The sequence below is a fragment of the Ursus americanus genome, chromosome 31 (assembly GCF_024610735.1).
Source record: "Ursus americanus isolate L20-20 chromosome 31, mUrsAme1.1.p, whole genome shotgun sequence".
NCBI lineage: Eukaryota > Metazoa > Chordata > Mammalia > Carnivora > Ursidae > Ursus > Ursus americanus.
In genome coordinates this window covers 6,976,059-6,993,946 of record NC_142157.1, presented here as the reverse complement: position 1 = coordinate 6,993,946, position 17,888 = coordinate 6,976,059, and the positions used below count along the sequence as shown (strand labels likewise).

General features: G+C 40.7%; 1 protein-coding gene across 7 annotated transcripts in view; it reads right to left on the bottom strand.

The window, feature by feature from the left end:
* NRP1 (neuropilin 1) overlaps positions 1-17,888 on the bottom strand; it is a 136,995-nt gene that overhangs the window by 63,868 nt on the left and 55,239 nt on the right. For all 7 annotated transcript variants that reach the window (XM_087857881.1, XM_087857882.1, XM_087857883.1 and 4 more), the window contains exons 4-7: positions 16,055-16,236; positions 9,974-10,201; positions 3,784-3,939; positions 1,551-1,717 (exon numbers count right to left, since the gene is read on the bottom strand). In XM_087857881.1, the coding sequence (XP_087714007.1) occupies positions 1,551-1,717; positions 3,784-3,939; positions 9,974-10,201; positions 16,055-16,236 (733 nt within the window). The remainder of the gene's footprint in view (positions 1-1,550; positions 1,718-3,783; positions 3,940-9,973; positions 10,202-16,054; positions 16,237-17,888) is intronic.

Here is a 17,888-nt window from a genome sequence, read left to right as displayed (position 1 = left end):
TCTGCCTAATTCCCGAGAATGATGTGAATCCTGTCCTGTTGACAAATGCTTTGTGAGAGTCCATTTTGTCTCCATGTTTCTCCTGACATAGAATTGCCCTGCACAGAAGAATTGCTACAGTTGCAATTTTAGAACTGTTGCAAGACCACCGTCTCTAAATTATCCAGCACTCTCCACATTACCAAGAATAGGACGACGACGTTACCATGCAAAGATGCTTAGCGCTGCAAAATACAAGCTTTCGTCTAGAGGCGCGTCTGTCAATCATACTGAACTGTTCGTTGGTTTGGGGACGTGGAAAAACACGTTACCAAGAGCTAGTTTGACAGAGGCAAATTCATTTAATTTCTGACGTAATCTAGAGCTGGACTCAGCGGTCCTCAGGTAAGTCTCACCCTCGACGCATTTCTCAGTGTTATCATTTAGAGGTTAGCAGGAGTTCAGTCTCCCGTAATAGGCCATTTCACTATAAGTGTATGTTAAACTAATATTGACCTTTTCAAAGTAAAACAAAATCTGGTATTTGTGCTCAAAAGACTGAAGCAGCATTAGATGTAGAAAGTAGGGGATTAATCATCGTGGTTTTTTTCTTGCTTAGAAACTCTCTCTGGGAATTAGTCATTTTTATATATCTAGCAATGAATGTAAGACAAGCTTTGCCTGCTCTCTGAAAAGGAAGCCCGGATCCTTCAGCAAATACCTCTGTATAATTTGCCCACAGTTTAACCCACACAGCCAGATATGGGTGTTTCACTTGACAGTGGGTGAAAAAGTCAAGAACATGAGCGTCAGGCCTTGGGTGGGAGTGTCCAGACATCAAGGTTGGATAAGCCAAGGCGTTAGGAGTGGTGCCAGCGATGAGACGGGGCAGGGGAGTCGCGGCGCACAGAAGGAGAGTCTCTGGGGAAGGCCAGACAAGGGCAGGGAAGGGAGTGCCGGGGCAAAGGGAGCAAAGCAGAAGCAACATCATAATAAGGATACAAATGTGTGCATTTCATACCTATATGAGTGTACACGTAATCCACAGAGACAGGAGCCCTCAGTCCGACTGCTTTCCTTGGCGTGGGCTATGTATACCTGCAGGACAAGTGAACCTCAACCCCTTTCTTCCCGTCTTCCACTCAGAACAAACAAACAAATAAGAAGCCTTATACTCAGATACAACCATTTCCTGCAAGTCTGCTAGAGCTAACGTATTTCATCAAGGAAATAAAAATCTGTTGAAGGAGGAAGTGTACGAATAGAAAATGTGTAGTCGTGGGGAAAAATCAGATCTTTTAGTTGTTACCAAAGTGAGACATCTGTGCTCAAATTCTCTGAAGAGCTGTATAGAAGTATCTGAGAAAATAAATGCATTTTCAGGGACATCAGCGGGCCCCGTTTTTCTTAGACTGTGGTGACATGCTGCTGCTGCAGAGTGATTACCACGGTACCCGTTGTTCCTCTCTTCGCTTTTGAAGGCATTTGGAATGGCGCTGCATTGTTTCAGCAACCCTTCTGGAGGACTACAAATCTTCAACGGTGTATGTGCTGAGTCTCCTGCTACATACCTGTATCCACTCCCTGTAGGAATCCTCGCCAGGAGTCCACCCGTTCTCGGGGTAGTTCAGGCGAGAGCGCTCTGCAGACCAGTTGGTGCTATACTGGGAGGAAGCTGTGATTTGGTCGGAATGAATCTCCCCCGATTCCATGCCCAGAGCTTCCATACATTTGAAATCTGAAGGGGGAAAAAAAGGGCCGAAAGTCATCAAAACAAAAGGGACCCAAGATGCGTATTTCTTTTTATACCCAGGCAGACTCAAACGTTCATTTACGTGCTCACACAATATCGTACAGAAGATGGCAAAGAGGGACTTACTGCGACGGGGCACTGATATGTAACAATGATTCTTTTTTTTTTTTTTTTTAATTTTTTTAAGATTTTATTTATTTATTTGACAGAGACAGAGAGACAGCCAGCGAGAGAGGGAACACAAGCAGGGGGAGTGGGAGAGGAAGAAGCAGGCTCATAGCAGAGGAGCCTGACGTGGGGCTCGATCCCACAACGCCGGGATCACGTCCTGAGCCGAAGGCAGACGCTTAACGACTGCGCCACCCAGGCGCCCCCTTTTTTTTTTTTTAATTTTTTAAAGATTTTATTTATTTGGTAACAATGATTCTAATAACGGTAATAATTTTTAAAAGCAAGGCTATGAAGGTCTCGTAGTGATTAATTATTTTCCTCACTGGACCTAGGTTGACAAAAATACTATGAGAAATTTATTAGGAAATGATGGGAATTTTTATTTACTTTCAAAATTTAATATAGAAGCTATATTTAAATAAAATTTTACTATTTCCTTCAATAACTAATAAAAGTGAAAAAGAATCCATATTTGGTGGACAGCAGACCTTAACTCTCTGTTTTTCAGATTCCTTGTATTTGGCACCTGGGTCACCTCTCCTTGACTCCCTTCATTCTCATGCCTCCTGCCCCTGGCCTGGTCGCAATTATTCACGTCGTTAGTTTATATTATTGAAACACGGGAGTATCCACCAGAAGTAAACTGCAGTATCATATGGTCCCAAGGAGGACCAGCGCTTTACAACATAAAATCATAACGCTCACAATAATGACTGTGAATCACGAATCATGCATTCCGTTAGGCCTCACATACTCTGTGAAACAATGGAATACGACATTGATATGAAATATGACAAAGGGAGACGAATAATCAACTTTAGGAAACGTGAATCTAAAGTACTGAAGTGAAAAAAAGCTTTAGAGATTAAAGATTCTCAACAATCAAGAAAAAGCTCAAGGAACCAATCTTCCACACTTTCTGAATTTTCTATTGTAATAGATGAGTTTTATTGCAAAAAAGGTTTCTTTCACCTGTTTCATACTTTTAAGCTTATGCTTGTTATTTGTAATATAAAAATATTTATAGACACAAAATACATAAATTAATTAATCAAATTAAGCACAAAACAGATCATAATTTAATTGGCCTTTTTATTTTCCAGTAAGATCTGGTAAAAAAGAGACTAGTCTGTAGGACAGGTCTCCAAACATCCCCCGTCCTCTTCCCTAGGTTGCTTTACAAACTGGCAGCTAGATATGTTGAAACACACAATTTATTCATTGTTCTTTCTGATGTTTTCCTTGGGCCCTTGAAAAAGCCGGACACCACATAAACTTTGAGGAAGGGTTAAGTTAGTTGAGCTGCATATTTTAATAAGATGTGAAACATATTACTTTCTCTTTCTCTTGTGGAAAGTTAGAACAGAAATTGAAACATGCTTCTTTTATACGAATATCCACTTCTATTCACATAAGAAAGAAAAACAAAATGGCTTCCGTCTGGGTCTTCCTGATCCAAACCTTCATGTGTCAGCATCTATCCTGTCAGACTGCCCTGTCAATAAACCAACACAATTTGTTCCTATCACTTCTGATCGATGCCTGTCCTTTTATGATTCTCAGCCCAATACACATTCAAGAGTGCCAGACATGTGGTCTGCCTATAGTTCATTTTCTCAGGGCCCTGTTTTGCCATTTCCCACTTTCTCCCATAACTTCAGAGGCTTACAAGCAGCCTTCTCATCCACAATTTTCTTAAGAAGGCACACCAAAGAGTTCTTCCTATTGATGTTCATAAAAAGCATTTAAAAGAGAAAAAAAAATACTTGGCACTCCAATTCACAAAACATTTCTTCAGTGTTTCCTGTGGCCACAGGTGTGTGAGGAGAAATAACAGGGAGCGTTTACCACAGCGGTCTGCAAGATGAATAAATACTGACCTTCTGAGACACTGCTCTGCAAGACGCTGTAGTTTGCTGAGAAGCCTTCTTTTGCAATTGCACTGTCGGTATAAAAAACCATGGAGAGAATGCCTGATGAGGAACGGATTCGACCTGGTGTCTTCTGTCCACAGTAACGCCCGATGTGAGGGCCAACTAGAAAGGGAGAAATGCAAAGAACATTAAAATATCTTTTGTTCCACAGCAGATGCAAGAATAACCACTTCAAACATGGGTCCCGGCAGAACCCAGAAGTGTTTTCTTACCCAAAGCAAGTCTTCCCTGGTTAATTGGTTTGCAATGAACATATTGGATCAGGTTTGTGGAGAGGATTTAAAGTGTGCTCAGAAGGGCAATCACAAACATAACTACATTCCCCACTGAGCAGTACTGCTTTTAGGAACAGAATCGAAATGCTTGCTTCAGCTGCAAAGAATGAGATTTGGGCCGTCAAGGGGCACCTTGACATTCATCTCCAGGACCAAACTGCACACAATGCCCAGGGCTGAGATTCCAGCGAGGCTGTGATCACTGAGGGCTCCTGAAGTTGCCTTACTCACTTCTCCCACCCTAGGAGGAGATCCTGGATGGAACCAGACCAGTACCAGGAATCTGATCCAGCACCGAGTAACCCCGATGTCTTTCCTCATTCCATCTTCTAGTCCTGGAGACTTATTATGAGGAAAGTCATAGACTTGGACAAAGAACAATGTACCATGTCCTACTCAGGGCTCTATCTATAGGCTAATTAATAATTGTAACAATTAAAAAAATAGAAGCTATAGATACCAATAATTTGCACATGATAATAAGTTGTAAACAAAATGAAAAGAAAATGCATCTGACTTTTCTTCCAGTTTCTTCTTCCCCAAAGTAGGAGAGTTGACTTCACTGCACTCGTGTCCTGTGGCCAAAAGACGGCCCAACGCAGCCATTTGACTATGCATACTAGGGAAAAAAGGAAGGACCCAAGGTAGTGAAAGATTGGGAACACTGATTAATTTTGATAACTTAAACTGCTGTTTGGCTTAAATTGGCCACCACTTTATTGAAGATATTTTAGATAAACGTTGACAATTAGTAATTTTAAGTTGCCTTATAGACAGTGCACAAGCCCTCTAGGCTTGGAGAATCTTTCCAATTCCCTGTCCAGATCATCAGCAAGGCAAAGAAGAAAAAAAAAAATCCCCCTTTCTCTAGTTTTATTTTTTATTGCACATATGGTAAAAACGTACCAGATGGTTTGGGCTTAGAAGGACAATCTGGTGTGGACCATTTTCCCCTCCAAGAAATCCATGGTTCTCTGCATTTCAACTAAGAGTTATTGCTTTGTTCAAGGAAGCACAGTGGGTGGACCCCTTTCTGGAGGGATGAGCCTACAGCAGGGACGTGGTGTGCCAAGGCCCGTGTGTGTAACTTGGATGCAGAAGGCAGCGGATGGGGACTAGGAGAAGCTTCAAATGTGATTGAAAAACTGAGCCTCACAAGAGCTGATCTCCCTGGAGCCACACGTACCCACTGAGTTCCTGGTAGGCAGCTGGCTAGTCTGAGCTGTTTAGAGTACTCAGATCCTTGGCTAACAGGTTTTCAGCTCTTGGCCAACCCACTTAAAACAAACCAAAACCAAAAAAAAAAAAAAAAAAAAAGCCCAGAAAACAAAAAACGTTGTTTTCACACTTGAGTTAGTGCGAAATGGTTACGTTGAATATCTGGTAACTTCTCCAGGCATTCACAGGAATTGATTTGATTGAATTCAAAGAGTTTTCTCTACTGTAACCCCTCACTCTCCAGCCACCAGACATTGTGTGTGTGTTGACTACTTTATCAGGAAGAAAACAAGGACACTATCCCGTTAGGGGCATCGATACCAGGGCCCCACGTGCTCATGAACAGTGGCTCTGCATCACGGGAAGAAAATGTTGTTACATCAGACTTCCCAGTTGGCTGAAGAAAGCATCTCAGGAGAGGGAACTCTGCTTTGTTTCTCTTCAGCTTTAATCTGAGCCCCAGCTTCTTCTCCAAGGGTTAGTTGTTTGCTAGATTTTCTTCATTCTGAATGAATTCAATACCTTTCTTCTTCCCTATGGAACGCAAAGTTGCCCGTGACACATGCATGAAAATATCGTGCTAGAGCCATGAACTCAGGTCTCTCCTTTTCTCAAAAAGAATCCCATTTCTGATCTGCAATCTTAATGAGAGGACTGGAGTCCATTCATGTGCTCTCACTCTTTTCCCTCGTTTGAATTCCATTATTGTGGCTTCATAACTTTCTCTATAGTTTGCGGGCAAACTTTTACAGCCTGCTCCTTGGAGCCATTCTCCGGTCGCCGCAGCCACTGACCTCTCCAAGAATACAAGTGCACAAGGGAAGCTGCACTCACTCCCTTAAGCTGTGGCTGCAGATTCTTCCCCTCTGCTACCACCCCATTCCTCTGGGGAAGGAGGGGAGGGGAGTGTCTTTGAGAGAGCAAACAGAAGAGAACTTGTCTAATGCAGACTCGTAATTTAGAGAGTCTCCATGACTCACTGGTTCATAATGGGTAAGACATGCTGGGTAAATCTGCCTTCTGTCCTTTAGAACATTGCCCCCGGACAGCAGTGCGCAACTCTCTTTAGGAGCCCTCGAGATATGAGAGTGAAAAGGCTTTTTCGACCATAAGACAAAGAAGTATTGAATTTTCCTGAACAACAGCAAGACCTCGGCCGAGCAAGCTAATGCAATATTGATCTGAACAAGAGTGGATGCCGTATTCTTATCCGTCTCCTGTGTGCGCTCATTTCTGTATTTACATGAACACAGCTCTTGGATTCCTTACTTCCGCTACTACTTACCCAAAGGCCAAGGAGATGAATGGGAACTGTCACAAAAACAGCAGTAGAACTCAAAAATTGCATTATTGGAGAATTTAAGCAAGCGACGTGTGCTAAGCAATCTCTTATGGGGACAGTAGGTCCACCGTGATCATATCTTTTCAGGTGTGAAGGCGATACGGTATTTGTGTTGTTTAAAAGATACACCTGCAACCCTGAACGGCAGTACCCTGGTCTCTGTATTTTTCCATCAACCTTTCAGTAATTATAACCTCACCTCAGAATCAGACGACTTGGCTTTCTGCCCCCTTTCTACGTGGAAGAAAAGGGGCAGCAATCTACTATGAAGACGTACTTTTAAAGCGAGGCATTCTGAAGAATGAAACAGAAGAATGAAAGGGAATCATTTCGAAAAGGTACAAAAGAGACCATGTACTCTTCTCTTACAATAGTAAACTGTTTGTTGGAGAATATCTAGACTTTGTAACTCTTCCCCAGAAAAAAATTTGCACATCTGTGTCATCTATATTTTGGAATGTGTATATTTTATGTTTATATCATTTTTATCTTATATTTCTATCTCAGAAAGTTAATTTTAATGGAAGTAGTAAGTAAAAAAAAAAAAAACCAAACAGAACTCAATCTAATTTTTATGAAACCCATTCCTCAAATAGTTGATAATTTTTGGAATGCAGAGAACACCTGCATTTCCAGCTCCTTGGCCCAGCCTAGACAGAGAGCTGACTTCATGCGTGCCCACGCCATGTGAGCTAAGCATTCGTGTTTGGCTCCATAACTCAGCACAGACATTTGCGACACCCACCACGGTGGCACGCTCAGCTCATGGCTCACAAACCATATGTCAACTTCCACCAATTACTTCAGAGTCGCTACTTGTGACTCCACGGAGCTCCAGAGAGTGATACGTGGGGATGTGTGATTCACCCCGTGCATGCCTCGGATTTTGAGTTCTGGAGTAAATTGCTTTCCTTCAAAGTCAATCCAAATCAATGGGTAGCTTTCAATTCCTCAGTCATCTTACTCAGTGTGTATGATAAAATGCAACCTAAAATCCCTTGATGGTTTAAGCCTTCATCACCTTCTGGTTGTCGTTTTTGGAAGGGGTATCAAAGAGTAAAAACAGTTTTGCTGGCAAGGAACCGCATGTATTGAACTAGTATGACCAAAATGTTTCTAGTGCCACTGACGAGAAACCCAGGAGGGGCAGTCTGCCATTTTGCCTAAAAAGGAGAGAGCTCTTGTGCTGGCATAGGCTGGACAAAGCCAGGTAAGTTTTAACAAATACACAAACACAGTTTTCACATTCCAAGGCCAGTTTTCTCTGGGAATAAGTCAAGTGCACCATAGTTTAAAACATGAGTGAATTGCAAGGTTGATAACTCTTATTGTTAATTGTTCCTCGCTTCAACTCAGTCATTTTCTAGAGCCAGAAAATTACTACTTTGAAAAACCCTTGACACTAATAACAATGTGCTTCTTTCTGAAAGTATTCTAAATAAGTTGGTTGATTGGACCTCCTTTTCAGATGTCAATTTAAATGTAAGTTCTGGAAAGGAAGGCTGCAAATTTGGGTTGTGAACAAATAAACCCATTATTAAACGTTCCAACTATTATTACAATACTATTATAATATTGTTTTCCTAATTATTGGATTGAATACTTGGAAATCAATCAGCACTCTGTTTGGGCAAATCTCATTACTTAATGAAGGAGTTTCGATAAGATCATCATAACCCTATTTATATAGTAAAAGACCAAAGAAGAAACTAAACCAATGATAGCTCACCCATTAACTCCAATGACAATATAAGCTTTGTCTAAACCTAGTTTATCTCCATTGCTGTTTACTATTGAGGAACATAGCTAAATTGAATTACATTGATAATTTTAAAGTCATTTCAGAGCAAGGCAATCTCATTCATGTGATACTTGCCCTTCATTCACAATTTAATATTTATTTAAATATTCCTTCCTCCAGCCTGATCATAATATCTGACTTTATTTTATAGATGGTTATACATCTCTAACTGCATGATTTGTAAGAACTTCCAAGCTGCCCTTTCTGATCTGTATAGAGTGTGTTCTCTAGAGAAATCTTAATATTAAACCAGACTAAACACAAGACAAGCAATGCAGCTGCAACAAATTATTTGATATTATCTCCCTCTCTTCAGGATTTGGGTGTGTATTTTTGCCATTCACCTCCTAATTCACAAGGATTGAAATGGAAAACTTTCATTTAGCTGTCCACATGGCTACCCACCCCCCCTTCAAATCTTTGCTAAAATGTCATTTTTGTAATAAGGCTGAAGCTGACCACCTTATTTAAAATTTCAACCTACACATCCCTCTTCCTAACCCTAGCACTTTTCATGCTTTTGCTCTCCTCTACTTTTTCTTTCTTTCCTTTTTTTTTTTTTGTTGTTGTTTATAGAACTTCTCATCTTCTGACATTCCACTCATGTAATTCATTCACCTATAATGTGTATTGTTTATTGTCCCATTCCCCCTGGCAGGACTGAAACTCTGAGAGGGCAGCCATCTTTGATTGTTCTATTTACCAAGTGGCTAGACCAGTGCCTGGTACGTGGGAGGTGTTCAGTCAATATTTTTTAAATGTAGGATGAATTTAGATGATAAGAGCAATGTAGATAGAGGATGTTTTGAGAGATTCAGATTGACAAAAATAAAAATTCCCTAGGAGCAGAAAAGGAATCTGCCTAAATTAGCAATGCTCCCCCCCACCCACAAATTAGGAATGTCCAAACATTCTCATTCCTTTTCTAAATTTCTAAATTTTTGGTAACTGCATAATGGATGTACATTTCACCCTTAAAATTGTATAAATTACTTAACCTCTCTGGTCCTTAGTCTCTGCATTTCTAAAGTGAATGGTTTGACTTAATTGCTCTTTTAGGGTCCACGAATCAATGACCAGTAGGCAGGTCAATGAAATGAGCAAAATGCTTTAGTCAGGAAAACCATGTGTTGGTCCCAATTCTACCACAAAAAAAAAAAAAAAAAGAAAGAAAGAAAGAAAGAAAGAAAGAAAAAAAGAAAGAAAGAAAGAAAGAAAGAAAGAAAAAGAAATAGCTATGAGACCATGGATAATCTTTCATGGCCTCAGTTTCTTTATCAATAAATTGAAGAAATTGGACAAGATAATTACTGTCTTTTAAGCTCAAATATTTCATCGCTGCTCTGCATAAAGAGAGTTACCGTTTTGGTTTGTTTTCCCTCCTCCTTTCGAGCTATTTTTTTTAAAAAAAATGATGCATGTATCATGACACTTGTAAAAGGATCCGAGTGCCCTTCCCCCAGATTCTTCCCTTTTTGGGATGCTTCCTGCCCTTCTTACCATCAGGGAATCCATCCCAGATTTCTAGCCGGTCATAGCGACAGAACATCCCCCCCGGAGGATTTGAGTCGAGCTCCAGGTCAAAGCTTTCAAATTCCAGGATAATCTCTGACATCTTTGGTGCAAAGATAATATAAGTGCATTCAAGGCTGTTGGGATATTTTTCAGGGAATCCGGGGGACTTTATCACTCCACTAGGTGCTGTGTAATTCTGGGAACATTCAGGACCTGTGAGTAAAAGAAGAGAAGGAGCAAAGTGAAAATCCCACTCACACCACTCCACCAAGAAATAACCTGAGCAAAGGCAGGCATATCTTTCTAATAAGAGCTCACCATTATAATCACTGTCCTAATCACTCATTACTCAGCCTTTTCACAGGAGTGATAGGTATGGAAAGTCAAGCTCAGATTTATTGTGTTCCCCTTAGTTTTCCATTTGTGTGAAGCAATTTAAAAACTTCTGCTGTTGCAGAGAAAAAAAATGACAAATATAAAATCATGTGGGAACAATGAATGAGTAAGCTACAGAAATCTCGACAGAGCCCTAGAGAAATAATTATAGCCCCTTCAAGCTTAAATCTTTAAATCTTGAGGCTGACAGCCCTTTATTGGTGAAATAGAACATTTACAAAGGCGAGGGAGAGAACTCAGCGGAGGGAGTTTGGGTTTCAGATTCCTACACCAGTGGCTCAGTAACTCTGCCAGATGTGACCTATGCCTCTTTGACAAACGAAATGTGAAAGGTAATTCGTACATGTACCCAGGGTGAGTGACTCATTCTGAGTGGTGTTGACACAGGTGTGCCGGCAAAGTGTGGCTGTTAGTGAGGGCATGATAAACTGTGATTACAGGCCGTGTTGCTAGAAGTCACTTGATATCAATGTTGACATCGTTGCCTTGCCCAAAGTATCAGATACAGTGCCATTCTAACAGTATTTTTAATATATATGTGTGGGTGTGTAATGTGTATAATTTTAATGACTAGCCAGTGTTACCAATACTTTACAAACGATGGTAATTTGTAGTTTAAATTGGTCAAGCACATACACACATCTATTGCAAATTGACCTTTTTGACCGTACGGATGACCAGAATTTCAATTCACGGCATCCAGGACCAAATAGGGCGGTATTCACCACCATTGAAAATGGCCCATCTACAAGAACGTGAGCACATCAACTTGGCCTCTTACCACCGCCACCACTGCCATGATTTCCAAAGAGATCTTAAGACTCTCCTGGTATCAGAGATGACTTGACCCTTTTGAACCTCAACATCCAAACTGGGGGAATGTTCAATTCAACAATTCTTTTCCTGGGCCGTTGGCTCACTGATGGGCATGCATGGGTTCAACTCTAAATAAGGAGGTTTGTTGAGAGTGTTCTTAACTAAATATTCTCCCACAGAGCCAAGTACTAGAGGCAACAGGGTAGTCGTCAATACAGATTAAATTTAACGAGCAGATCTCTACTTTTAGGGTCTAGGGTTGGTACGTTGAATCTCCACTTCGGTGCATCTGGCAGCCTTTTGAACAAACAGATCAATTGCTTGCTCCCCATGTACACATTGGATGTCTATGGCACTGGAGACGCAGAAGAATAAAACTTATTCACTGTGCACAATAAACCTGGCCTGTAGCGGTCTGACTTGCTTCAAAGGCCTCCCAAAGCCTTCTCAGATGTGGCTCACCCTTCACCATGATGGCGTCAGATACTTGTATATTTGATTCTAGTGAAAGTTACTAACATGTGGCATTTTACCAGGTCAGTTACAGGTGAGAAGATTATGAAATATGCTGTATTGTTTATAATCTGTTCCCAAGTTAATGGGTTGCTTCTAAGATGACAGTGACTGTGCTAATGTAAACCATTAATTTACAAATAATGTATATATGGTACTGGAAGCCCTTTTGAAAATTTTTAGGATGTAGGAACAATGACCCTGGAGATCTCCAGCTTCCTCCCTGGGGAAAAATAATGCTTTGGCTAGGTTCTTGTAAGGCAAAGCGGACAGCAGGGTTCAATTCGGGTACTAATATTTCCTCCTTCTTAAAAAGATAAAATTGCCTAGGTGAGATCAAGATTTAATGAGAGAAAAAATGATAGGAATTAAGGGCATACTTTTTTTTAAAGATTTTATTTATTTGTTTGACAGAGAGAGAGCACATGAGCGCACAAGCAGGGGGAGCGGGAGGCAGAAGGAGAGGGTGAAACAGGCTCCCCGCTGAGCAGGGAGCCCGATGTGGGGCTAGATCCCAGGACCCTGGGATCATGGCCGGAGCAGAGGCAGATGCTCAACCTACTGAGCCACTCAGGTGCCCAAGGGCATACTTTCAAAATCAAAGAAATTTCGATGCTTTCACTGAAGCTGGCCCAGGTATGTGACAAAAGTTGGAGACATTCCATGGGGTAATGGAAGAGAACTGGATTGAGCACCAGGGATGAGTTCCAGTCCCACCTTTACTGCTAACCTGCTGTGTAACCTTAGGTGGCCTCCTAACCTTCCTGGTCCTCAGATTCTGTATATTACAAATGAGAGGAGGGCTTTGGGATTTGGAAAAAAGAGCCCTTCAAACTTAAAGATTCTATAATTTCTTGCTTCTCCAGTAAACATCAAGATTTGTGTTAATATTTTTCTTGTTCACTGTTGTATAGGCTTGCCACAGTTGAGCGAGCCTTTTCCAAAAAGGAGCAAGACAATGGCGTGGGTTATGGAATTCTGCAGAGAGCACACAGCACTAAACAGGAGGGAGGGCCAGCAGCCCCACGCACCTATGAGTGAGCGAACTACTAGTGTGAGAGGTGCACACCTGGCATCGGCAGCCAGTGAGCACTGTGCTTTTGATGTTATTTGTAAGACTTAGGGGACCTTGTGCAGCTGTAAGAAGGCCATGCCTCATTGTTAATGACATTACGATACATAATAATAATAGCTAAGATACTCTCTTTGGAATTATTATTAAATATGCAACTCAACCAAATAATATATGAGTGACCAATCTTGCTCTCAATAAATATGCCCTCCCCACATAGAAACCCATAGAAAATGTCTCCAGTTTCTTCTAGCAGTTGGGTCTGGATGACTCAGGTCAAGGCAAGGACAGGGAAGAGTGATAGGTAGGGAAGCATGGGTTTCCTGGAGAAATTTTTTAAGGTGAGTGAGAATAATTGTAGGGCAGTAGCCCAAGCTTTCAGCATCTTGGGAAAGACATGGAGAAGGAGAAAGTGGGGGACCTGGGGAGAAAATTAAGGTGTCCAGGGTGGCTCCAGGAGGCATGGGAAGAGGTGGGGACTGGCTTTGCTGACTGTCAGGCGAAGGTGGTCTTCTAGAAACTCAGCCTTAGGGATGCAGGAATGGCCTAAATTTTCCTTAGAACTGTAATCTACTGCCAGAAAACCTCACGGTCAACAGGTGAAAGACTCCTTTATTGGTTCAACTATGATTAGTAAAATTTATGTGTTTTGAGGAAACTTGAAATGGCTGCACTCTGGAAGAAGTGGTATTTTTTTTTTTTTGAAGGAGATTCATGGATTCTATAATATCATTAAATGGCTTTTGAGGAAAAAAACGTCCATGAACCCATATCTGTATGCACAAGTGTGTTCGTATTAGTTAATGTCTTTCTACGGAGCATCTGTAAGAATGTAGTATGTACAGTGGGGTGGGGGAGGATATTTTCTTTGCATTTTTCAGGTGCTACCAATTTGGTTGGAAAAGGAACTATGAATGCATGAATGAATTTGAAAATATTAAGGAGAAACATAACGGCTAGTGAAACACATCTGTGTGTGTGTGTGTGTAGTATGCATATGTGTGTATTATATGTGTGTGTTGTGCGTGTGTGTAGGGAACAAGTTGGGTATACATGTAGGAAAAAAAAGTAGAAGAATTAGGCAAACTTCCTGAGAAGAATAAGTTTAGAGCCAGGTTTCTGTGGAGGTTAAGGGACATAAACCGGTAGGGAGCGAGGGCTCTGAAATCTGCTGGCACCAGCTGTATCCATAAGCGTTGTAACGGCTCATGTTTACTGAAGACATTTGTGGGGACAGGCACTGGCTCCAGGTTTCTCATGTTTTCATTTCAACCGATCTTTACCACAAGCCTGTGCTAGACACTATTGTCCATTTATCGGATGAGGAATCCAAGGCTCAGAACATTCAAGAAGACAGTCAGAGGCAGAATGAACTTCACGTTTGGTCTGTTGGACTTTACCCAGCACACTCTCCTTAGGCAGGAAGCTGAGTGTGGATCTGTGCGAGGTGAGGCTGGAGAAGGTTGGGAGCCCTTGATGTCAAGCCTTGAGCTTGACCCAATGGAACATTGAGGCTTGACCCAATAGGTGATGGACACTTGCCATAGGCATCTCAGGGACAGTGGCTTGATGACCATTCAAGAAGTTGTGTGTAGGATGAGAAAACAGGGAGAACCCAAATTGGGCCTGATATTCAGTTAATGGTCATGGACAAGGAAAGGCAGCATGACTTTTGGAGACTTGTGGACATAAATTAAAAAGATCTAGAAGCCACATTGGATGTAGGGGGGCAAGAAAAGAAAGAAAAACTAAGGCTTCAAGTCTCAAGGGTGGTACTGGAGATCAGGACAGGGAAAGGACAGTACTTCTGAGGCAATGGGCTTGTAGGGAGCCGAGTTCATTTGGAAGGAAGATGAAGAATTCTCAATGACTTAGTTACAGAGCTCTCTCTTTTTCAACCATCTTCTGATCTTCGAGAAACACTGCGAATGAAAGACTACTCCTCAACTCTTTTCTGACTCCTTGTTTTCTTTGATAGTGCCATAGGCAGGTAAGCGAGGAAATGTAGATGTGTGTATATGTGTGTGTGTGTACATATGCATACATGTACAATATGACTTATATAACAGGTCAAGCAGCTTTAAACACAAGAAAGTACGTACCTATGTAATCATCTGTACATACGATGTTGTATATATACTATTATTTATGCCATAGGTTTTCTAAGTAGGCGCTTACATAAATTTTTGAAGAAAGTTGTCTCCATCTATCCATACTTATATGAGGACAGTGTCAGATTTCTTTGAAAGTTTAAGAAGTTGTATCAATGTTCCCAGAAACTCTTAATGACTCCTTTTTTCATTCTCAGTTGCTGCTGAGAATCTGTAATTGGCATGGCCAGATTTATTTTTCTATTAAAAAAGAGCTTTCTTCTATATTCTAGGACAACACACTCAAATCTTGGACCTTAGGTCCTGGATTGGCCTGCCACCCTCCCCATTACCGTCAACTTAAAAGGGAAGGCTGAATTTAACACATTTAAGGAACCTACCAGCTCTTGTGAACAACAGTGACATCCAAATAAAGATACGTTGTTTATCAATTGACTGATAAGTGCATTCAATTCCTCAAGGCTGGGAGACTATGGATTGTCAGATTCTATCCATCTCAATATATATCATTGGAATGGATTACTAAGTGATTATATTGGAGGGGGAGAAGGGTCTTTATTTCCTAAGGGAAATACCATTGCAAGATTTACTGTTCTGTTCCAAGAAACAGCTCTTTCCCCAACTATTCCTCTTCTTAACAGACATTAACAGAAAAGCCCTTCTTCCTTCGATAGCTTTAGAAACTCTAAGGCTAGTGGACTGCTTTGCTTTTCCTGGGAAATACCAATTTTGAATTTTGTAATAAAACAAAGGGAACAGGATATTCACGGCTTTAAGGTAAAAGGGACTCACGCATTTTTAATGAAGGAAATCAAACTTCGACAGCAGATCAGACTTATTTTTGAAGAAGCAAGCTAAGAATAAAGGCTCTTAAAAGAGTTTTACAGAAGACATGCCTTATAAACACTGGTCAGCATATTAGAATGATGCAATTTTGAGTCCTGAAATACTTTAAAAAAATTTAAACATAATTTCCTCCATACATCAGGTAATTTTCCTTTGTGTAAAGTGTTTTCCAACAGTTTCATAGTGGGAATACATGATTTTTTACAAAAAGATAAAAGCATTACATCTTGTCTTCGTTTTGCTTTGTCTTTGATGGACTCAAACAATGTGAAAAAACACTAAGCCACACTCGTTCTACTGGAAGTTACTCACCTCTCTTGAAAATTTCATAACGTATGGAAAATCCAGCTCCATGTGTCTCATAGTCAGAGACAAATTTGATAAAGAGAAATGGCCCTGAAGACACTACAGGAGAAGGGGCGATCTTCCCACAGAACTTCCCCCATAAGCGTCCATTTTCATTTTCCCCATCGATGACTTCCACGTAGTCATACCTAGCACATAAATAAGGAAGAAAATAACAGGTTAGCAAGAAATGCCTTTCTAATTTCAATGATTTAGAAGGCAACACCATCCAGCACAGTCTGTCAGGAAAACAGTGCTATCTGCATTCACCACTTTATTTCATGGAGGGAGAAAAATTCAGCAAAATGAAATAATTAAAATGGACTACATCACGTCTGTATACATCATCGGGCAACACAGAACTATTAAGAATAATGGTGTCCATTATACTTGCAGACAATGTCACTTAAAGTAACCAATTAACAAGAAAAAGGAAAATCTCGTGAGCACAATTCTCTATTATTAAATTGTGTTCCTTTGTCTATGGTGGTGGGGTGTCAATACATAATGCTATGCGTTCTTTTCAAACTGTGAAGCTCTTTTATGAATTCAAAATGTCTGCTTGGCTGGAGCTCTCCATGAACAATACTTTGATTTCTGTGAGCGACCCTCTAAACATATGGCCACAGAATAATAAACAGATTCTTTACTATTTAACTCAATTCTACCAAACTCCAGACTTCTTAGGAAAAAAAAAAAAATACAAAAAAAACCCCAAACCTCTCTCGGTATCCACAGTGGTTGAAACACAGATCATCTTCCCCAAACTATCCGGAATTGCAGAACATAAGCTCTCTGAAGAAAAACGTTTATTTAAAAATGGAAAGTTACTTTGTTTACACCCACCAGCCCGAATCTTTAAAGGAACATTGCTGTTTGAAAAGGAAATGTGACACACTTGAAGTCACCAAAGCGATGTGATAAAAAAAAAAATATTCAGGCTGAATAATAATACACTGAGGAGACAAATGGTAAAGGAAGTCGCGATAAAATATTATTCTAAATATTGCACTGAGTTAACACATATGTTTCTTTATCTCCAAAAGGGGAGCCCTCTCCAACAGGCGAGCATCCTCCTGGAAAATAGGAAGAATTTCGTTTGTTTGGTGTTATCCATTTTTTGGTGTCTTTCCCTTTCCTCTCTCGGTATTTACCAAGTCACCTAGGAGCCAGATAACCTGAGCTGTCTTCCGTTTTTCTTCCAGAACTGACACGAAAACATTACAATCCGTTCATTTCAAACCTTCGTTTTATTTCTGTGTTTAACTTGGTTCAAAAGCCCGGGGATATATTAATCTCAGGAAGGGTTAAAATATGGCGGTAATATAAACTGTATCTGGCAATTTAAAGGAGATCAAAGTGGGGGAAATCTTCATGACGACCAGTGTCATCTTTAACAATCCCTTTTCAAACTGTCCAGGACACATGACGTATGTTTACATAAAGTCTCACGAGGGAACTGCAGAGATGATATCACTAGTTAGAGTGGACAGCTTAAGGCTCTCTAAATTAAAAATGACATTACCTCATCAGTTAAAATGGTGTGCCAGCGTTGTGTATATCAAGAAGAAAAGAAAGCTGACATTGATGGAACTAAGCATTAACATACGTGAATTATTGTATTAACTGCATTTCCTTTACCGCATCTGATGCTTCCAGTAGTAATCACTGGCCTGCTAGCATCACTGTGTCTTTGCAAAACTATGGACATACACAGAGGAATTGTTCGGTTCTCAATACTTTGGGAAATGCTTTGCTTGTTAAAAGAAGATGAAGCAGGAGGAGGAGAAGAAAAAGTGGA